Source organism: Entelurus aequoreus, linkage group LG17 (assembly GCF_033978785.1).
Source record: "Entelurus aequoreus isolate RoL-2023_Sb linkage group LG17, RoL_Eaeq_v1.1, whole genome shotgun sequence".
NCBI lineage: Eukaryota > Metazoa > Chordata > Actinopteri > Syngnathiformes > Syngnathidae > Entelurus > Entelurus aequoreus.
The window spans coordinates 50,839,884-50,860,378 of record NC_084747.1 but is presented as its reverse complement, the minus strand read 5'-3'; the positions used below and the strand labels follow the sequence as shown (position 1 = coordinate 50,860,378).

Here is a 20,495-nt window from a genome sequence, read left to right as displayed (position 1 = left end):
TGACCTTTCAGTCACACCATGGGGGCGCCATTTGCCTTGAGTTTCAGCATAAATCAAATATACACGGTGTGACAAAAAGTGTCAGCCTCTTTCACTTAGAGCAGTGGTTTTCAAACTGTTTTCACCGAGTACCACCTCAGAAAAACACCTGGCTCTTCAAGTGCCACCACAACTACCAACATTAAATTGTATTGTACCATATGTCCCGGCAAGAAATCTGCGTTCAAAGAACTCCGGTTTATTTGTGATTCCCAGAGCCCAAAAAAAGTCTGCGGGCTATAGAGCGTTTTCTATTCGGGCTCTAGTACTATGGAATGCCCTCCCGGTAACAGTTAGAGATGCTACCTCAGTAGAAGCATTTAAGTCCCATCTTAAAACTCATTTGTATACTCTAGCCCAGTGGTTCTTAACCTTGTTGGAGGTACCGAACCCCACCGGTTTCATATGCGCATTCACCGAACCCAAACCGTAATCATAAAATGATGTTATTATATTAAAGAAATACTAATAGATATATATTTTACACACAGAAAGATACAGGAATGTATAATAATCCCATGTTTACATCTCATTGTGCAACATGTGAATGTTTTAGTGGAAACTAAATGCGATATCTGAAAGGGGTACACATTATTTCCAAAGTAGGACCCCCACCCAGACATATAATACTAGTACACAGCTCATGAAAAACAATATGTTATAGTCATTGTAAGTGGGCCAAAACAGTTATATTAGAAAATAATCTCATGTAAATGACTGTTGTCATTTGATTACAATAATAAAACCTTTAACTTGTTATTTAGTCAGGTTTGGGACAGGTGTGCTGCAGGTGTAACCACATGTGCTCCACCGAATGCTCAAGGAGTTTTTGCGTTTGCTCACACATATGGAAAATTAGAGGGAACATTGTTTGGGGGTATCCATAATACGCTGATAGGGAGAAGTTTTTATTTACACGATGAGTCGGGCGTGTCTTGACCTCCGCGGCGGAGGCTCTGCCGAACCCCTGAGGCCGACTCACCGAACCCCTAGGGTTTGATTGAACCCAGGGAAACTTCGGTTTTTTTCAACCTGGGCCCTGTTTTCATAATTTTTTCTGTATATGTGAGTGCTGGATAAAACATTTTTTGAGGTCGCGCCAGTATTGAGCAGGGCAGGCAGCCTCCAGCCCAGCTAACGCTCGTACACAGGGCAACTGGCTCTCGTCAAAATTCGGCCTATAAACATGCATTTTTTTCACACTGACAGGCTCAGATAGTTACAATGAGTGTCCGACAACATACTAGAAAGGAGAAATTAACGTATGTCTCTACCTTTAGCTGGAGATCGCTGTTTGTTGTGAGCTGTGTCCAAATCTCACCACGCTACAAATCTCGTTCCGAAATCTCGCGATAACTCGCGACAAAACACCGGTGGAAAATGGTTTGGAAATGCGCACTCACGAACCATTGTTTTACTTTTATCCTTTTCTATAAAACTAAACTAACAGTCTTCGGTAACTTAGTCCAATACAAAATCACTTCGGTCGTCTCTCTTCACCTCAGTCAGGTAACTGTTTTTCCACCGGTGTTTTGTCGCGAGTTATCGCGAGATTTCGGAACGAGATTTGTAGCGTGGTGAGATTTGGACACAGCTCACAACAAACAGCGATCTCCAGCTAAAGGTAGAGACATACGTTAATTTCTCCTTTCTAGTATGTTGTCGGACACTCATTGTAACTATCTGAGCCTGTCAGTGTGAAAAAAATGCATGTTTATAGGCCGAATTTTGACGAGAGCCAGTTGCCCTGTGTACGAGCGTTAGCTGGGCTGGAGGCTGCCTGCCCTGCTCAATACTGGCGCGACCTCAAAAAATGTTTTATCCAGCACTCACATATACAGAAAAAATTATGAAAACAGGGCCCAGGTTGAAAAAAACCGAAGTTTCCCTTTAAGAACCGCTGCTATAGCCTTTAAATAGACCCCCTTTTTAGACCAGTTGATCTGCCGTTTTTTTTCTTTTCTCCTCTGCCCCCGTCTCCCTTGTGGAGGGACAGGGGACACAGGTCCGGTGGCCATGGATGAAGTGCTGGCTGTCCAGAGTCTGCACCCGGGGTGGACCGCTCGCCTGTGCATCGGTTGAGGACATCTCTGCGCTGCTGACCCGTCTCCGCTCGGGATGGTCTCCTGCTGGCCCCACTATGGACTGGACTCTCACTATTATGTTGGATCCACTATGGACTGGACTTTCACAATATTATACTAGACCCACTCGACGTCCATTGCATCCGGTCTCCCCTAGAGGGGGGGGGGGGGGGTCACCCACATCTGCGGTCCTCTCCAAGGTTTCTCATAGTCATTCACATTGACATCCCACTGGGTTGTGAGTTTTTCCTTGCCCTTATGTGGGCTCTGAACCGAGGATGTTGTTTGAGACACTTCTGATTTAGGGCTATATAAATAAACATTGATTGATAAAAGAAAAAAGAAAAAAACAGTTGCGTAGTAGGCATAAGTATTCATTAAAAACAAGGCAACAAGTATGTTTAATATTTTTGGACACTGTACACACAGTTAGAGAACAGTAACACTGTGTTTTTAATGTAGGAAAATAAACCACTGTACTTAATAATTAATCAAATATTTGGCTTACCACTAGATCAGGGGTCGGCTACCCAAAACGTTAAAAGAGCCATATCGGACCAAAAATACCAAAAAACAAATCTGTCTGGAGCCGCAAAAAGAGGGACTGTGCTGTCTGGTGCCACAGGAACCTCTTGCAGCTCAATCCGTCAAAGACCAAGGAGCTGGTCATTGACTTTGGGAGATCGAGTCCAAGGTCACAACTTATTGTGATCGAGGGAGTCGCGGTACAGACTGTGGACTCATTCAAGTACCTCGGGGTGTGGGTGGACAATAAGCTGGACTGGACCGTTAAAACGGACCACTTGTACAGGAAAGGACAGAGCAGGCTGTACTTCCTGAGGAGGCTGCGCTCCTTCAACATCTGTAAAAAAAAACTCTTGTGGATGTTCTACCAGTCCGTGGTTGCCAGTGTTCTGTACTACATCGTAGGGGAGCAGTACATCTAAGGACAGCTCCAGACTGGAGAAACTGATCAGGTGGGCAGGTTTTACGATCGGAATAAAACTGGACTCACTGGTGACGGTGGCAGAGAAGAGGACTGTGGAAAGACTAGTGAGCATCCTGGATGATGCCAGTCACTCTCTGCATAGCGTTATCAGTAGCCAGAGGAGCCTGTTCAGTGGTAGACTGCTTCATCCCAAGTGCAGGACTAATAGACTAAAAAACTCCTTTGTCCCACATGCCATTAGACTGTACAACTCCTCTCTGGGAGGGAGGGGAGTACTAGGATGACAGGGGATGCAAAACAATAACAGTGCAATACTTTTTCATAACATGGTCACTACTGTCTAGTTTCTCTTGTTATATTCTTATTTTACTGTCATATGTTTATTCTCATTGTTGCTTTTAATTTGTATTCTTATTGTAATATTTTTCTATTTTGTTTCCATTTATACCCCCATTATTTACTTTTTACTTTTTAAATTCGATCTCAATTCTGTACACTGCTGCTGGAATTTTAATTTTCCTGAGGGAACTCTCCTGAAAGAATCAATAAAGTACTATCTATCTATCTATCTAATGAAGGCAACACATGACGTAAGTGTCTATATTAGCTATAATAGCCTACTATCAAAATGACTATGTGTCGCAGGCTGAAGCAAATCTTCGTTGACAGAAATGTTGAAATGTAATATTTATTCTACACATTTTTACAACATTGGTAAATCAGAGGTTACTTAGAAGGTGAGATAACTCCTGGAAATTACTGGCCAAAGGTATAGAATTTTAGGCCAAAAATATGTAGAATTTGGTATATGTGTTTATGTATATGTGTACATATATCATATATGTGTATGTGTATCAGTGACGTGCGGTGAGGTTCATGGCTGGTGAGGCACTGACTTCATCACAGTCAGATTTACAAACATATGAACCCTAAAGAGTATCGTATTCACCATTTGATTGGCAGCAGTTAACGGGTTATGTTTAAAAGCTCATACCAGCATTCTTCCCTGCTTGGCACTTAGCATCAAGGGTTGGAATTGGGGGTTAAATCACCAAAAATGATTCCCGGGCGCGGCACCGCTGCTGCCCACTGCTCCCCACTGCTCCCCACTGCTCCCCTCACCTTCCAGGGGGTGAGCAAGGGGATGGGTCAAATGCAGAGGACAAATTTCATTACACCTAGTGTGTGTGTGAGACAATCATTGGTACTTTAACTTAACTTTAACTTTACACATACAAACTGCAGCACACAAAAAAGCACATTTAATAAAAAAAAACGTTATTATGGTCTTACCTTTACTTATAAATGAAGTCCATGTGCCGCTGTTGTGCTGGATTAATGCACCCCCGCCGTAGAATGCACCCCCTATCGGGAGTTTTATATCAACTAAAGCCCACACTTAAACTTTCCACGTGCAAGATTGAATCTATTTAAAAAAGTGTAACCGAGGGTTTATAAATGTTGCCTATACTGTATGAAACTACAAAATAACAAACACGGAGGCTCCAGTTTACACGAGGACCACTTTATTTACCTTCTTTCAAAAACCTCCGCTCCACTCCAACGTGTCATCACTTCCGCTCTTAGCGCCTTCAAAATAAGAGCTCAAGGCATATACTGTATAACAGCGTATAACGAACTTAAAGGCCTACTGAAATGAAATTGTTTTATTTAAACGGGGATAGCAGATCTATTCTATGTGTCATACTTGATCATTTCGCGATATTGCCATATTTTTGCTGAAAGGATTTAGTATAGAACAACGACGATAAAGATCGCAACTTTTGGTATCTGATAAAAAAAAAGGCTTGCACCTACCGGAAGTAGCGTGACGTAGTCAGTTGAACATATACGCAAAGTTCCCTATTGTTTACAATGATGGTGGCCAGAAGTGAGAGAGATTCGGACCGAGAAAGCGACAATTTCCCCATTAATTTGAGCGAGGATGAAAGATTTGTGGATGACGAAAGTGCAAGTGAAGGACTAGTGGGGAGTGGCAGCGATTCAGATAGGGAAGATGCTGTGAGAGCCGGGTGGGACCTGATATTCAGCTGGGAATGACTACAACAGTAAATAAACACAAGACATATATATACTCTATTAGCCACAACACAACCAGGCTTATATTTAATATGCCACAAATTAATCCCGCATAAAAACACGTAGGTGTTTGTTATGCTAGCTCCTAGCTCCTAGCTACTAGCTCCCGTCCATATAACCCGCCAATACAATTCAAACACCTGCACAACACACACTCACTCAGCCCAAAGGACCGTTCACCTAACCCAAGGTTCATAAAGCTTATATATTTACCAAAAGTTACGTACGTGACACGCACGTACGGGCAAGCGATCAAATGTTTGGAAGCGCATCTGCGTACTCACGGTACCGTGTCTGCGTCTGTGTATCCAAATCAAAGTAATCCTGGTAAGAGTCTGTGTTGTCCCAGTTCTCTACAGGCGTCTGTGTATCGAAGTCAAAGTCCTCCTGGTAAGAGTCTCTGTTGTCCGAGTTCTTCCATCTTGACTGCATCTTTCGGGAATGTAAACAATGAAACACCGGCTGTGTTGTGTTGCTGACTTCCCTCGCAAAATACTCCGCTTCGCACCGACAACTTTCTTCTTTGCTTGCTCAGCTTCTTTCTCCATAATGCAATGAACAAATTGCAACAGATTCACCAACACAGATGTCCAGAATACTGTGGAATAATGAGATGAAAACAGAGCTATTTTGTATTGGCTTCAATGGGGGAGCCATACCTCTTTTTCACTGGCTACGTCACGCGCATACTTCATCATCCAAAGGAGTTTTCAACCGGAAGTTTAGCGGGAAATTTAAAATTGCACTTTATAAGTTAACCCGGCCGTATTGGCATGTGTTGCAATGTTAAGATTTCATCATTGATATATAAACTATCAGACTGTGTGGTCGGTAGTAGTGGGTTTCAGTAGGCCTATAATGCTGCATTACAACATAGTATCATAAACAATTGGAGGATGCCCAGTGGGTTACACTGTGGACATCTACGACTAGACATTTCTACTTTATTTCACATGGAAGTCTAGGTGACAATTCGCAATTTCTGTCACGAAAATAAATCCATTCAAGGAGACAGAAGACTCAAAATATAGGATTTCTCTGTGTTCAATTGCTTTGGCCTTGGAATGCTGCAAATAGCTCAAAGTTGTGATGGTGTTATGTTTCTAGAACATCAGCTTGTTCCGCTTTGGGAACACCCAGAGAGACAAAATAGGATCAAGGATGCACACTGGTGAGTCTCCAACACTATACCACCCACTGAACAGCACCTGTGTGTGTGTGTGTGTGTGTGTGTGTGTGTGTGTGTGTGTGTGTGTGTGTGTGTGTGTGTGTGCGCGTGTGTGCATGTGTGCGTGTGTGTCCGTGAGAGCTGTGAGAAAAGGTCACGGCTGGTCACAGTAAGAAGTCTCTCATATGCACTGGATCAGCCGCTGCACAGGTCAGAGGGCAAGGGGTCGAGCCCTCCAAGCCAATCACAAGTCGGCATAGGCCTGAGGGGGCTTTCCACAAGGAGTGCTTAGACGGGATAAGTGGAACACCGCTCGCTTTTTTTTTTTTTTTTTACGACCCTGCTCACTAATCATGACCTGGTGCACTTTTATCACATCTGTTGTTTGTCACCGAGTATTTCATCCCCCCTCAATGCTTTCAGTTAAAGTGCTGTTCAGTAATACTAGACGTTACATAACACTTGCACGTATGGTTGCTAGGAAAGTTATGCTAAGCTACCAATCACACCACTATATTGACCCTTATAGTTAAAATTACTTACATTTAATGTAGTTTTTTTTAAACACTAAATTGGCCCTAGTGTGCGAATGTGAATGTTGTCTGTCAATCTGTGTTGGCCCTGCGATGAGGTGGCGACTTGTCCAGGGTGTACCCCGCCTTCCGCCCGATTGTAGCTGAGATAGGCTCCAGCGCCCCCCGCGACCCCGAAGGGAATAAGCGGTAGAAAATGGATGGATGGATGGATAATGTAGTTTTTTTTTTTTTTTTCCAATAACAGTGGCTGTAGCTTCTTTTTACGCTTGCAACAAAATGCACTGCATTACATTTTCAGCATAGGTCTTTTAAATAAATAGTGAGTGTTTTTAATTACTTTTTATTGCTTTTTTATGTATGTGTATATATCAGAGGTTCTTAACCTGGGTTCGATCGAACCCTAAGGGTTCGGTGAGTCGGTCTCAGGGGTTCGGCGAAGGTCAAGACACACCCGACTCATCGTGTAAATGAACTCTTTTCCCTATCGCCGTGTTATGGATACCCCCAAACAATGTCCCCTTTAATTTTCCATCTGATTTGCAGAATAATGATGTATAATTTATCACACAACTCTTATGCTGAAAGGCCGTTGCTATAGTTGTTATCAATTGTGCTGAAGTTGTACTTTCTATCTGTGCAAAGGCACAATCTTGCTTTGCGAGTTGTCTCGTGTCAGCAGTTTGTTTCCAGACCCCTGCCTGCTGACAGCCAAGGACGGACATCGAGTACCTCAACGCAGACAAAACAGAGACCGGGCGAAATCACGAGTGTCAGCACATTTCCATTCTGAATAATCACGTATTGTGTCTACTGGGGCTGCTTGCATTACCCCACCCTTCAGAAGCAGTCTCAGTGATGTTAACTAGGGACCTCCCGAATAAATAGAGGAGCATGTGGGACTGTACCTTAGAGCGTAGGGGGAAACTGTAACTGAGTGTACAGCCCAATACGTCTCTCCTCATGTGTAAAATTCAGCCATGTCTCTGCTTGATTCCTTCTTCTTGTCTTATGTAATAGATAGTTCGGTGTTTGAACCTGACAGTAATTTGATGTGAGTTCATGCACTGTGTTGGTTTTGTTCTTGGAACAAGGTGATGTTCATGCACAGTTCATTTTGTGCACCAGTAAAAAAAACATATAACTTTGTCTTGAATTTAAAAAAATATATATATAATAATATTTTTCACTAAACAAGGGTTCGGTGAATGCGCATTTGAAACTGGTGGGGTTCGGTACCTCCAACAAGGTTAAGAACCACTGGTATGTATAGAGAAAATGGATGGATGGATGAATATATATATGTATATATATGTGTACACTATATAATAACAGTGGTCAACTTCTTTTTACACTTGTTTGACCATTAAAAATCCCAATTTTCAAACTGTCTTTCTCAGACTTTTGTTTGTCAGTCCTCCAAATTTGGTTGTGATTCAGCGAAGCTTCTTAAAGTCACAGTGGGTGTTTTTGTACAGCGCATTGAGCTGTGTGAGAAATTTAAAGTCAATTTAACTCATGGGGGGCGGGGGGAGACAACAAACTTTGGGGTATAAAAGCAGCGCCATCAAAAATTGTTCCGTTGTCCCTTGCCATATTGCGCTTTGAATATTGCGGCTTTACCACATGGCACATTTTAAAAATGTTTTTTTAAAGCATAATCTACAGTTGTTTGATCCTAAATTAACCATTTCCAAGCAACACATTGTAGGGCTGTGAATCTTTGGGTGTCCCACGATTCGATTCAATATCGATTCTTGGGGTCACGATTCGATTCAAAATCGATTTTTTTTTTTCAATTCAACACGATTCTCGATTCAAAAACGTATTTTTTCCCGATTCAAAACAATTCTCTATTCATTCAATGCATAGGATTTCAGCAGGATCTACCCCAGTCTGCTGACATGCAAGCGGAGTAGTAGATTTTTGTAAAAAGCTTTTATAATTGTAAAGGACAATGTTTTATCAACTGATTGCAATAATGTGAATTTGTTTTAACTATTAAATGAACCAAAAATATGACTTATTTTATCTTTGTGAAAATATTGGACACAGTGTGTTGTCAAGCTTATGAGTTGCGATGCAAGTGTAAGCCACTGTGACACTATTGTTCTTTTTTAAAAAATGTTTATAAATGTCTAATGATAATGTCAATGAGGGATTTTTAATCGCTGCTATGTTGAAATTGTAACTAATATTGATACTGTTGTTGATAATATTCATTTTTGTTTCACTACTTTTGGTTTGTTCTGTGTCGTGTTTGTGTCTTCTCTCAATTGCTCTGCTTATTGCAGTTCTGAGTGTTGCTGGCTCGGGTTTGGTTTTGGAATTGGATTGCATTTTTATGGTATTGCTGTGTATTGTTTGGTTGGATTGATTTAAAAAAAAAAAAAAAAATAAAAAATAAAAAAAAATCGATTTTAAAAAAACCGAGAATCGATTCTGAATCGCAAAACGCGAGAATCGCGATTCGAATTCGAATCGATTTTTTCCCACACCCCTAATATCTTGTGTTTTTTGGACGGCGTGGCGAAGTTGGCAGAGTGGCCGTGCCAGGTTGCTGGTTACTGGGGTTCAATCCCCACCTTCTACCATCCTAGTCACGTCCGTTGTGTCTTCGGGCAAGACACTTCACCCTTGCTCCTGATGGGTGCTGGTTAGCGCCTTGCATGGCAGCTCCCGCCATCAGTGTGTGAATGTGTGTGTGAATGGGTGAATGTGGAAATACTGTCAAAGCACTTTGAGTACCTTGAAGGTAGAAAAGCGCTATACAAGTGTAACCCATTTATCATTTATTTATTTATGTTGATTTAATTAAAAAAACAAACAAACAAAAAACCGATACCGATAATAAAAAAACGATACCGATATTTTCCGATATCACAATTTAAAGCATTTATCGGCCATCGGACATCTCTAATTTTCACCCTTCTCTGTGCATTTGTTCAGAATAGAAGAGTATAAACGCACCTCATGGCGTGTCCTGATTTTATCACATTGGTTGGTTTGTGGCAACACTTGTTAGGCGCAAGAGGAGCGACTAACAGCAAGAAAACCAGTATTTGTAGTGTGTGCGTGTATGTGTTCGGTCTCATTACTTTCTTGTGTCCACGTTACTTTGATTGACAGCCCGGAGCCCGAACGCCCTCCCCTTCTCAGGCTCCTCCCCCTGCCTCGCTCGTTTCCAAAGTAGCCGCGCTCCTATTGGCCAGCGCTCCTCGGCAGCGCAACCAGGTCAACGGCCACAGGGCAGTGTGCGGCGCGCCGATTGGCCGGCGAGGCGGTCAACCCCGCGAGCCCCACGTGGAGCGCTGCTTGTGAATGGCTGGCGGGCCGCTCCGGTGGGCGGGGCTTAGAGCAGTCGGTTAGCTCGGAGCGTAAAACCGCGTGAGAAAGTTGCCATTGAAGGGGGAACTACAGCCGGACGCTAGACTGCTGATACACCGCCGCCGTGGAGGTAGTTGCTCGCCGTACTAACAATACGTTTCCTCTTTTTTTTTTCTTCCACTGAAAGAGGACATATACACAAACTTATATATTCAACGAGTCAAGTGGCGACTCTTTTACTGCAAGCGAGGATTCGTTTCTTTGGGTCTACTTTTCCCCCCCCACGCTCGGAATATACACGGAACTACCCTCACCTGGTTCTTTGTCGACGGGAAGGCAGGAAAAGAAACCCCCCCAGAAAAAGGAGCACACTAGCGGGTTGTTTTTTTGTTTTGTTCCGGATGGCTTCGTGAGCCAGTGCAGCCTGATACTTCACCCCCGTGTTTTGGTGCCTCTGAAGTGGGGGGCCTAGCTTGAGACGGAAACGGGAGCACCCCCCTCCCCTCTCCGGAGATAACAATGTTCCCCCAGGGGCGACACCCGGTAAGACCCCCCAACCCCCGTCCTGTCTTCTTTCTATGGAGGTCTGCTGTTAATCACCTGCATGTGACATCCTGAGATACATAGATATTTGGATCATAGTGTTCACACTTAAACAAAAATGGTGTGAATCTGAATTAGATCCTGTGCACATTGTGGTCCACACTGTTAAAACAACAACAACAACAACATGTGTGTGTTCTTTTCTCTTATAAAGATTGTGAATGACTGAATTCCAAAAAAAAAGTGCAGTTCCCCTTTAAGCTCTCCAGTCCACGTAGATTCCTAATGATTCACCCTTCCATTAGTGTTCATATCCTCTGCTTTGGCTCCACTCACGCTTCTCATTTCCTGTGGCTCAGTGTTAACGGTTACCTGTTCACACATTTTGTGTGCAATTTCCTATTTCTGATTTACAGTATTTTACCTCACTTCTTTTTGAATGCGTTTTTTATTATTATTTATTTTCTTACTCTACACCAATGTATAGACGTATGTGTATATATGTATGTATATATATCTGTGTATATATGTGTATACCGTATTTTTCGGACTATAAGTCGCAGTTTTTTTCATAGTTTGGCCGGGGGTGCGACTTATACTCAGGAGCGACTTATGTGTGAAATTAACACATTACCGTAAAATATCAAATAATATTATTTAGCTCATTCACGTAAGAGACTAGACGTATAAGATTTCATGGGATTTAGCGATTAAGAGTGACAGATTGTTTGGTAAACGAATAGCATGTTCTATACCATGATATGTTACGTTAACATACCAGGCACGTTCTCAGTTGGTTATTTATGCGTCATATAACGTACACTTATTCAGCCTGTTGTTCACTATTCTTTATTTATTTTAAATTGCCTTTCAAATGTCTATTCTTGGTGTTGGGTTTTATCAAATACATTTCCCCAAAAAATGCGACTTATACTCCAGTGTGACTTATATATGTCTTTTTCCTTCTTTATTATGCATTTTCGGCCAGTGCGACTTATACTCCGGAGCGACTTATACTCCGAAAAAATACGGTATACATACAGTACAGGCCAAAAGTTTGGACACACCTTCTCATTCAATGGGTTTTCTTTATTTTCATGACTTATTTTCATTGTAGATTGTCACTGAAGGCATCAAAACTATGAATGAACGCATGTGGAGTTATGTACTTAACAAAAACAAATTCTAAAACAGTAAATTTTTGGTTAATAATTGCATTACTTTCACATGATCTTTTGCAGTAATTTACTGTGAAGTTAAATTGCTGTGAAATATAAGGGTATTGTGATTTTTTTCGACTGTGCCGTCCTAGTTTTTGAAGTTGATTGTTATTTACCATTCGTCTACATGCTCTGTTGACATTTGTTGTGTGCTGAATAGCTCTAATAAGCATGTTTGTGTGCGTGCCCATGTTCTATGATAGACATAGATAAATAGATTTAACAAAATGGCTTGACTCCTAATTAGATCTGATGCATATTGTGGTCCACACTGCTCCTAATAATCATGTTAACGTGTGTGCTCATGATTGCTTTGGGTGTGTAGTGCAGTAAACAAAATGGTGTGAGTCTGAATTGTGGTCCTCTGGTTTGCCTATAATAATTTAGTTATAATAATAATAATGTTAGATAGTGTATACAGCCTGATAGATAACAGCTTAAGCACATTTGGGTTAGTGTTTAAAATTCAAGCAAAATGGTGTGAGTCTGGATTGGATCCTATGGACATTGTGGTCAATTGTATGTCTCTAATAATTGTGTTTGTGCGTTAATGTTAGATTATTTATACAGCTTGATAGATAACACCTCAAGTTAGGTCCGGGCGATATGGCCTAAAAAAACCCTCAGATTGTTTCACAAAATATTAGATTTCCAATTTTTTCAGATTTTCCCCCTACTTTTTAAAGAAACCAATGAGTACAAACATCTTGGCGATGTGCAGAGCAACTGTTTATGTGATTGTTCTCCACTGAACTTTTTACATAGTATCATCAATAATATACATACCTGGTGTAAATGATTCCACCACAGTAGGAGGCTTTTTAGCCGGAGTTTGTTGTTGCTGTCATGCTAGCGTTGTAAACAGTTGCACTTCCTGCACTCGACTGGAGGCTTTGGTTTCAGATGCTGGAGAAACTTACTGACAGCACTTTCTTTACAACAAACATCTCGCTCTTGAGCGTCAGCATTAGCCAATGTTTTGCTATGTTTTACTAGGTGTGCCGCTAAGGAAATAAAAGGGAGGCTGGAAGCTATGCAAGCTCCTTGGAGCAAAAAAATCTTCTTTTTTTAAAATGTTTTGTATTGTCTGCATCATAAAACTCGAATTAATCAATATATCGCCCAGGCATACCTCAAGCACATTTGGGGTAGTGTTTAAATCGTGTGAGTCTGGATTGGATCCCATGTACATTGTGGTTCATAGTTTAATAGTCATATCTTTGTGTGTGTTAATGTCAGATAATGGAAAGAGCCTGACAACTCCTCAAGCATATTGATTAGTGTTTAAACAATGAGTCTGGAGTGCATCTCACACACATTGTGGTCCAGAATATGCTGTTAATAATGTTAGTGTTTGTGTAAGAAGAAAGATGACAGCAACCATATTTGTGGTAGTACTGTTTACACCATTGTCAGTCCATAAACAAGCACACTTGCACTTAATCGTTCAACATATCCAAAAGTAGTTAGAGCAGTGGTTCTTAGCCTTGTTGGAGGTACCGAACGCCACCAGTTTCATATGCGCATTCACTGAACCCTTCTTTAGTGAAAAATAAAAAATGTTTTTTTCAAATTCAAGACAAAGTTATATGTTTTTGGTAACACTTTAGTATGGGGAGCATATTCTAAGTAACAGATACTTAATTTAGAGTTATTTGGTTAGGGTTAGGGTTAGAGGGTTATGGCCAGGGTTAGAGGGTTAGGGTTATAATACGGCCATGCCTAATAAGGCATTAATAAGTACTTAATAATGACTAGTTAAGAGCCAATATGTTGTTAATAAGCAACTAATAAATGGTGAATATGTTCCCCATACTAAAGTGTTACCATGTTTTATTACTGGTGCACAAAATGAACCGTGCATGAACATCACCTTGTTCAAAGAACAAAACCAACACAGTGCATAAACTCACAACACATTACACACCTGCAAATCAGTGTGACTTCTGCTGTTGCCGTATCCGTAATACGTCGATAGGGAGAAGTTTTTATTTACACGATGAGTTGGGTGTGTCTTGACCTCCGCCGAACCCCTGAGCCCGACTCGCCGAACCCCTAGGGTTCAATCGAACCCAGATTAAGAACCACTGAGTTAGAGGAAGTAAAGCTGTTTTCATTCTAGCCTTGTCCCATGATGAGTGTCTAATAGTGAACAGTGTGAGTCTGGTTTGGAGATAGATCCCAACAGCCATGTGCCATTCATTAATGCTAATGCTAGTTGTTAGGACCATGAAAAAAATGGTGTTGAGTCTTGAGGGGAACCCTTTCACACAATATGGCTCTAATAATCCTAAATCTTTGTATGTGTTTGTTAGACTCTCCATAGTTAGCCTGTTAGGCCCTGTTTACACGAAGCCGGATAAGGTTACCCAGGGTAAATCATACCTAACCTTATCCGTGTCCAAACACAACAATGTGACCTAATACGCATGTGCGGAAAAATACATTTCTACCTGAGCGTCCATCTGCTCCAATCTCTCTAGTAGATGACTTTACTTCACTGTGAAGTTATTTGAAAGAGCTATATTGTAAATAGTTTGCTGTGCTTTTTACATTTGTTTGCTGTGTTTTCTGTGCAAGTTTTTAAATTAAAAATGTATTTCCTTTGAACAATATCCAGTGTTGTGGTATTTCAATCAACTGGAATCCAGTGTGCTTTGGGGCCCTATTGTAGTGAATCACACCTGAGCCATCATACATGAATCAAATCTTTAATCGACATGAGGAAGTAGACAATGAGATAAAGAACATTTTACATTAATTACAACAATTAATCTAGACCAGTGGTTCTTAACCTTGTTGGAGGTACCGAACCCCACCAGTTTCATATTCACCGAACCCTTCTTTAGCAAAAAATAAAATTCAAGACAAAGTTACATGTTTTTTTTTTACTGGTGCACAAAATGAACTGTGCATGAACATCACCTTGTTCAAAGAACACAACCAACACAGTGCATGAACTCACAACAAATTACACACCTGCAAATCAGTCTGACTTTTGCTGTTGCCGTATCCATAATACGCCGATAGGGACACGTTTTTTTTGACACCATGGGTCAGGTGTGTCTTGACCTCCGCGGCAGAAGCTCCGCCGAACCCCTGAGGGCGACTCACCGAACCCCTAGGGTTCGATCAAACTCAGGTTAAGAACCACTGATCTAGACAGAGAATACCCAAAGTATTGTTGTTGTGGGTTGACTCCGTCGTTGGGATATTCTTTCGTGAGATATGGCGTCAGGGGATAAATTGGGTCGCCCAAAAGAAAAACAGGGACCGGATCTTCATCTTCCAGCATTTGTGTGGGACACAAGGGGGTGGTTCCATCTTTCAGCAGTCACACACTGCATGTATCACATCCACGGGAGGAAGGGACCGAGTTTTTCGGTAAATAGACTCACAGCTTACCTGGACATTTGAAAGTTCTCTTGCCGTCTGAGAAGTATTGTATCCGAAATAGCTACAATCGCCCGTTGCCTACTCTTAAGGTATTGATTTTTGATTTCCAAAAGCGTCTGTACATGTAGAAGAAGGAGAAACACGGGCGTGTCTGGATGATCCACCTCCATCTTTGTTATGAAGCCGACTATGGCGCGTTCTTTCTGATGTCTCTGGGCTTAGGCTAAATAATTATTTGTTTAAGGGGTTAAACAACTTAGTGTAGACATGGTCTTAGATGACAGCAGCCTTATCTAAAGTAGTGTTTGCGGTACACCGTGAACACAATTTAAGGACTCTGGATTGGAGCAGACTGCAATAGCCATTTGTCAATCATCATCCTTAACATGCTAATAGACACAACATGTACTGAGAAGTGTAAACCGTCATGTTAAATGAGCCAATTTGGATCATAGTGTTTACACCATAAACAAATGGCTCACATGCAAATTGAGGTCTGCTGTATTGGTATGGCTCTAATAATCATATTTGTGCGTGTGTTAGTTTGTTAGACAATGCTGTCTATACCTATCAATATGTGGTTTATTACTGTACAATCAGAATAAAATAATGGCCGTCCACACTATGACCTTGATAACATGTTTGTGTTCACATTAGGCGCCCCATCAGGCTCCGGGCCAGCCCTTTAAGTTCACCATTCCGGAATCCCTGGACCGCATCAAGGAGGAGTTTCAGTTCCTGCAGGCCCAGTACCACAGGTGGATAATGCTCTTACTGTGTTTTAATAGTCTCATTGTAATGGAGTGTGTGCAGTACATGCTCGACAGCCACAGCCAGCCCCTCCTGGCGTTCGACTCAGCCATAAACATCAGATCGGGTTCAGAAAAGCACACGCATGCAGCACGCTCGTGTATCCGGCTTGGGGTTTTTAGCCGCTGCGGTAGGTCCAAGTAGCCATGATGAGTGGCGTGTGGGTCTCATAAATCACTCCTTATTTCCCTGACTTTTGCATGGGTGTATTTATTTGTTTTTGGGTGGTGGCGCGACAGGTGAAATCCAGTGATGTGTAAACACATCGTGACACAAGGCAGGAGTGACACCGTGCAAACAGCTTGCAGGGCCGACACGCCGCGGTTGTCACGGTTCAGCAGGAAGAGTCATGTTCTCCGTTTCACTCTTTGTTCTTTCCAGTCTGTGTACTTGCAGGAAGCTTTAATCAGAGACCAAAATGAAGAAGCAGGTTTAGACACGGTCATGTTATCTATTGTAGGTTGACAAACTGCCCGAGGGTCTGCAAGTCGCTGGTTTATTATGTCCAAATCCTTTTAATCCAAAACGGAGGAATTGTAAGACCGCAGACAACCGCTCATTTGTGATTCTAAAAACATGTACTGATAGACAATAATAACCGTTCTACTTGTGCGCATGAGGTGCCTGAGGTGCCTTGCTCTGTGATAATGTGTGACTTTTGTGTTTGCCAATTTCTTTCAGTCTGAAGCTGGAGTGTGAGAAGCTGGCCAGTGAAAAGACAGAGATGCAGAGGCACTATGTCATGGTGAGATCCATTTACACTTGTTCTTGTTCTCAAACATATAAGTGCCCTTGAGAAAGATGGCGTGTCCTCATCAGCCCCTGCCTACGTTGAGAACTGTCAGCTCACGCCTTAAGCGATGAATCTCTTTTTGTGCGTGTGAAAGCAGGGAGAAGCCGACGCCAATGTTTTGAAGTGCTGTCTTCCCTAGAATGGAATTATAATGACTTAGAAATATTTTAAAGACTTACAAGTGGCCTTACAACTAAATCTTCTTGATCCTGTTAACTTTATAATAATTGCTGTGTATCATGAATATTTAATGATCTGCATGGTTAAAGCTTATCTTTCCATAGTTGCAATATATCGCAAAGTAGTTAAGATTGAATCAATGGTGCCTCTGCTGGTGGCGGCCAAATAGCGTGCTTCATTTTGACTCGGTAGCTTCAAGACCTGAATAATTAGTAAAAAAGGCATTTGACACACATACAGCAAAGTTTTTCCACGTAATGCAATTAAGAACAGTGCAATATGCACACCAGACTGGTAGTTGGCGTTGTTGTTTTGTATGTAACCTTTAACCTCTTACTGCCCAAGCTGTTTGTTTACATGCTTTTTTTATTTCTCTTTTCTTTTTTTTTCATTTATTTATTTATTTATTTCAGGCAATGACATAAAAAAAAGTACAAAATTGAGAACACATAATTATATAAATTAATATAGTGCAAAAGGTAATGTATAGTATGTAATGCATGATTGTCCAGTTTTCCCTGAAAGGGAGTGGGAAGAAGATAATTTATTTAATCCCACCCCCAGTTCTCCATTCAGTGATTATTCACATGAGTTTCACTCTTACTTTGTTCAAGTATTATAATACAGATGTTGTATCATAGTGGCATTACCACAGGTAACAATAATTATTACGCTGTAAAAATAATTTGTATCAACAATGTAGGAATAACGAATATACCAACAATAGTAATAGACAACAAAGCAATAATGGTAAGGAAACATTGAGCACATGTTAACACTTTGAGACAGAGTACAGCAGCAGGTCAAATTAAAGACCCTCATCTCTATATTTGAACCAGACCCCATGTTTGTATAATAGTTTACATCGATTAATAGTTTGGCATTGCTTGTGTTGTATTTGCTATTTGGGCTTATTGGACCCCAATTAGAATAAAAACCAAGAATCATCTTTTGATATGATGTACTTAGTCCATAAGTACACAAATGTGTACTTCATGTTTAGTAATGCTAATTCTTATTTTTACACTTTTTACAAATCCATTGTAAGTTATACTCTTCTGACACCACCAGATGGCAGTATAAGTGTCCACATAAGCGGCCATAAAACCCCAATTCCGTAGTGTACACAATTTTGGAAATAAGAGCTAAAAGGTGCTGTCCACGCATGTGGCCACTAAGCCTTTCGAGGTTTTAAAGTACACTTTTTCAATATTTATGTAAATAATACAGTAGATAAAGATTTCTATTTGTAATGGTGTAATAATGTCCACACTTCTGAGTGATACGGTACTCTCTACTAGAATATAATATTACTACAACGCTGTTTTACCATTATTGTTTTGACCATGGGACGGCGTGGCGAAGTTGGTAGAGTGGCCGTGCCAGCAATCGGAGGGTTGCTGGTTACTGGGGTTCAATCCCCACCTTCTACCATCCTAGTCACGTCCGTTGTGTCCTTGGGCAAGACACTTCACCCTTGCTCCTGATGGGTGCTGGTAGCGCCTTGCATGGCAGCTCCCTCCATCGGTGTGTGAATGTGTGTGTGAATGGGTGAATGTGGAAATACTGTCAAAGCGCTTTGAGTACCTTGAAGGTAGAAAAGCGCTATACAAGTATAACCCATTTATCATTTATTTACCATGACGTGCTAATGCATGTTCACAATAAACACATTATACACCTAACGCTTTTTAGCAATTAACTATTAGGATCCAATCGGTACGCAGCTGTACTAAACTGAAAACTTCATACTGATTTCTCATGAGGTACACTTTTCAAGCTAGAGGCAAGAACTGTACATTCTGTGTTGTGATCCACTGCCACAAGCCCGCGGGCCGTGGAAGTAAAAGTGGAGTACATTTTAGACTTTTTATTTTTTATGTTATAATTTTATGAACATAATCTATTAGCAGTAATTAAATTTTTGCATTTTATTTAAAAAAATCATTGAGCTAAGCAGTTTGATGTTTTGCCTTTTGTTTCATTACTGTACCAAAAATGAAAGGAATATTACTCACCCCTACATTCAAAACGGTAAAAAACATGTTAAAACAAACGCCTTTGTAATACGTTCAACCCTTTTTCGATTACGCATGCACCTCCTGATACCCTAGCACCTCCAAAACCCTCAAATCTAAACTCCAAACATCCCAGAACAAGCTATGCAGGTTACTTCTAGACCTCCACCCCAGATCCCACCTTACTCCTACCCACTTCTCCAAAGTGGGCTGGCTCAAGGTGGAGGACAGAGTAAAACAACTTGCACTGAGCCTAGTCTATAAAATCCACTACACCTCCCTGATACCGAAGTACATGTCAAACTACTTCCTTAACGTAAATGACCGCCATAACCACAACACCAGGGGGAGCTCCACTAACCACGTTAAACCCAGATTCCAAACTAACAAAGGTCTTAACTCATTCTCTTTCTATGCCACATCAATATGGAATGCACTCCCAACAGGTATAAAAGAAAGGGCATCTCTATCCTCCTTCAAAACCGCAATAAAAGTTCACCTCCAGGCAGCTACAACCCTAAACTAACACCCTCCCCGGATTGCTAATAATCAAATGTAAACAATCAAATGCAGATACTTTTTCTTATGCCTTCTGATCTCTCTCTCTCTCTCTCGCTATCTCTCTATGTCCACTACTTGCTGTCCATATCCTACCCCCCCCCCCCTCCACACCCCTGATTGTAAATAATATAAATAATTCAATGTGATTATCTTGTGTGATGACTGTATTATGATGATAGTATATATCTGTATCATGAATCAATTTAAGTGGACCCCGACTTAAACAAGTTAAAAAACTTATTCGGGTGTTACCATTTAGTGGTCAATTGTACGGAATATGTACTTCACTGTGCAACCTACTAATAAAAGTCTCGATCAATCAAAACGTTTTCAAATGTTTGCCCTTTTCAGGCTTCAAAGTTAGCATTTATACAGCAACCTTATTGCGCGTTCTATTTACCTCAGAAGTTGGAAGTCGGAGCTGGAAATGACTTCACAGCATGAGCGTTCCAGTTATGAGGTTGGAAATCAAGATAGCCACATTCCCGAAAACTATTCTTTATCTGAATATAAACTTACGGAAAAATATGCACTCCTTTTGCAACCTTCAAATGCGTTGGATGAAGAGGAAACACAAATACGCTGTGACTCGTGATGTAGAATGTATAAAACACATGAAAACATGTCATTTACACGTTACCATGTATAAACATCCAACAATACATTGTATATGGCTGATTTAGTGCGGCACAAAATTGTCAGAAGTGCTAATAACGAATAATACAGAAGCTTCTAATATTGTTTACACTCAGAGCAGCCGTATTTGAAGCCAAC

At 41.1% G+C, this 20,495-nt stretch overlaps 1 protein-coding gene across 3 annotated transcripts in view; it reads left to right on the top strand.

Moving 5' to 3' along the window:
* The first annotated feature begins 10,252 nt into the window (after positions 1-10,252).
* Positions 10,253-20,495, top strand: part of LOC133632982 (transducin-like enhancer protein 1) — a 53,012-nt gene continuing 42,769 nt past the window's right edge. For 2 of the 3 annotated variants that reach the window (XM_062025879.1, XM_062025878.1), the window contains exons 1-3: positions 10,253-10,743; positions 16,017-16,117; positions 16,851-16,914. In XM_062025879.1, coding sequence (XP_061881863.1) covers positions 10,720-10,743; positions 16,017-16,117; positions 16,851-16,914 — 189 coding nt within the window. In that variant the 5' untranslated portion in view covers positions 10,253-10,719. The remainder of the gene's footprint in view (positions 10,744-16,016; positions 16,118-16,850; positions 16,915-20,495) is intronic. The other variant, XM_062025877.1, reaches the window with a different exon arrangement.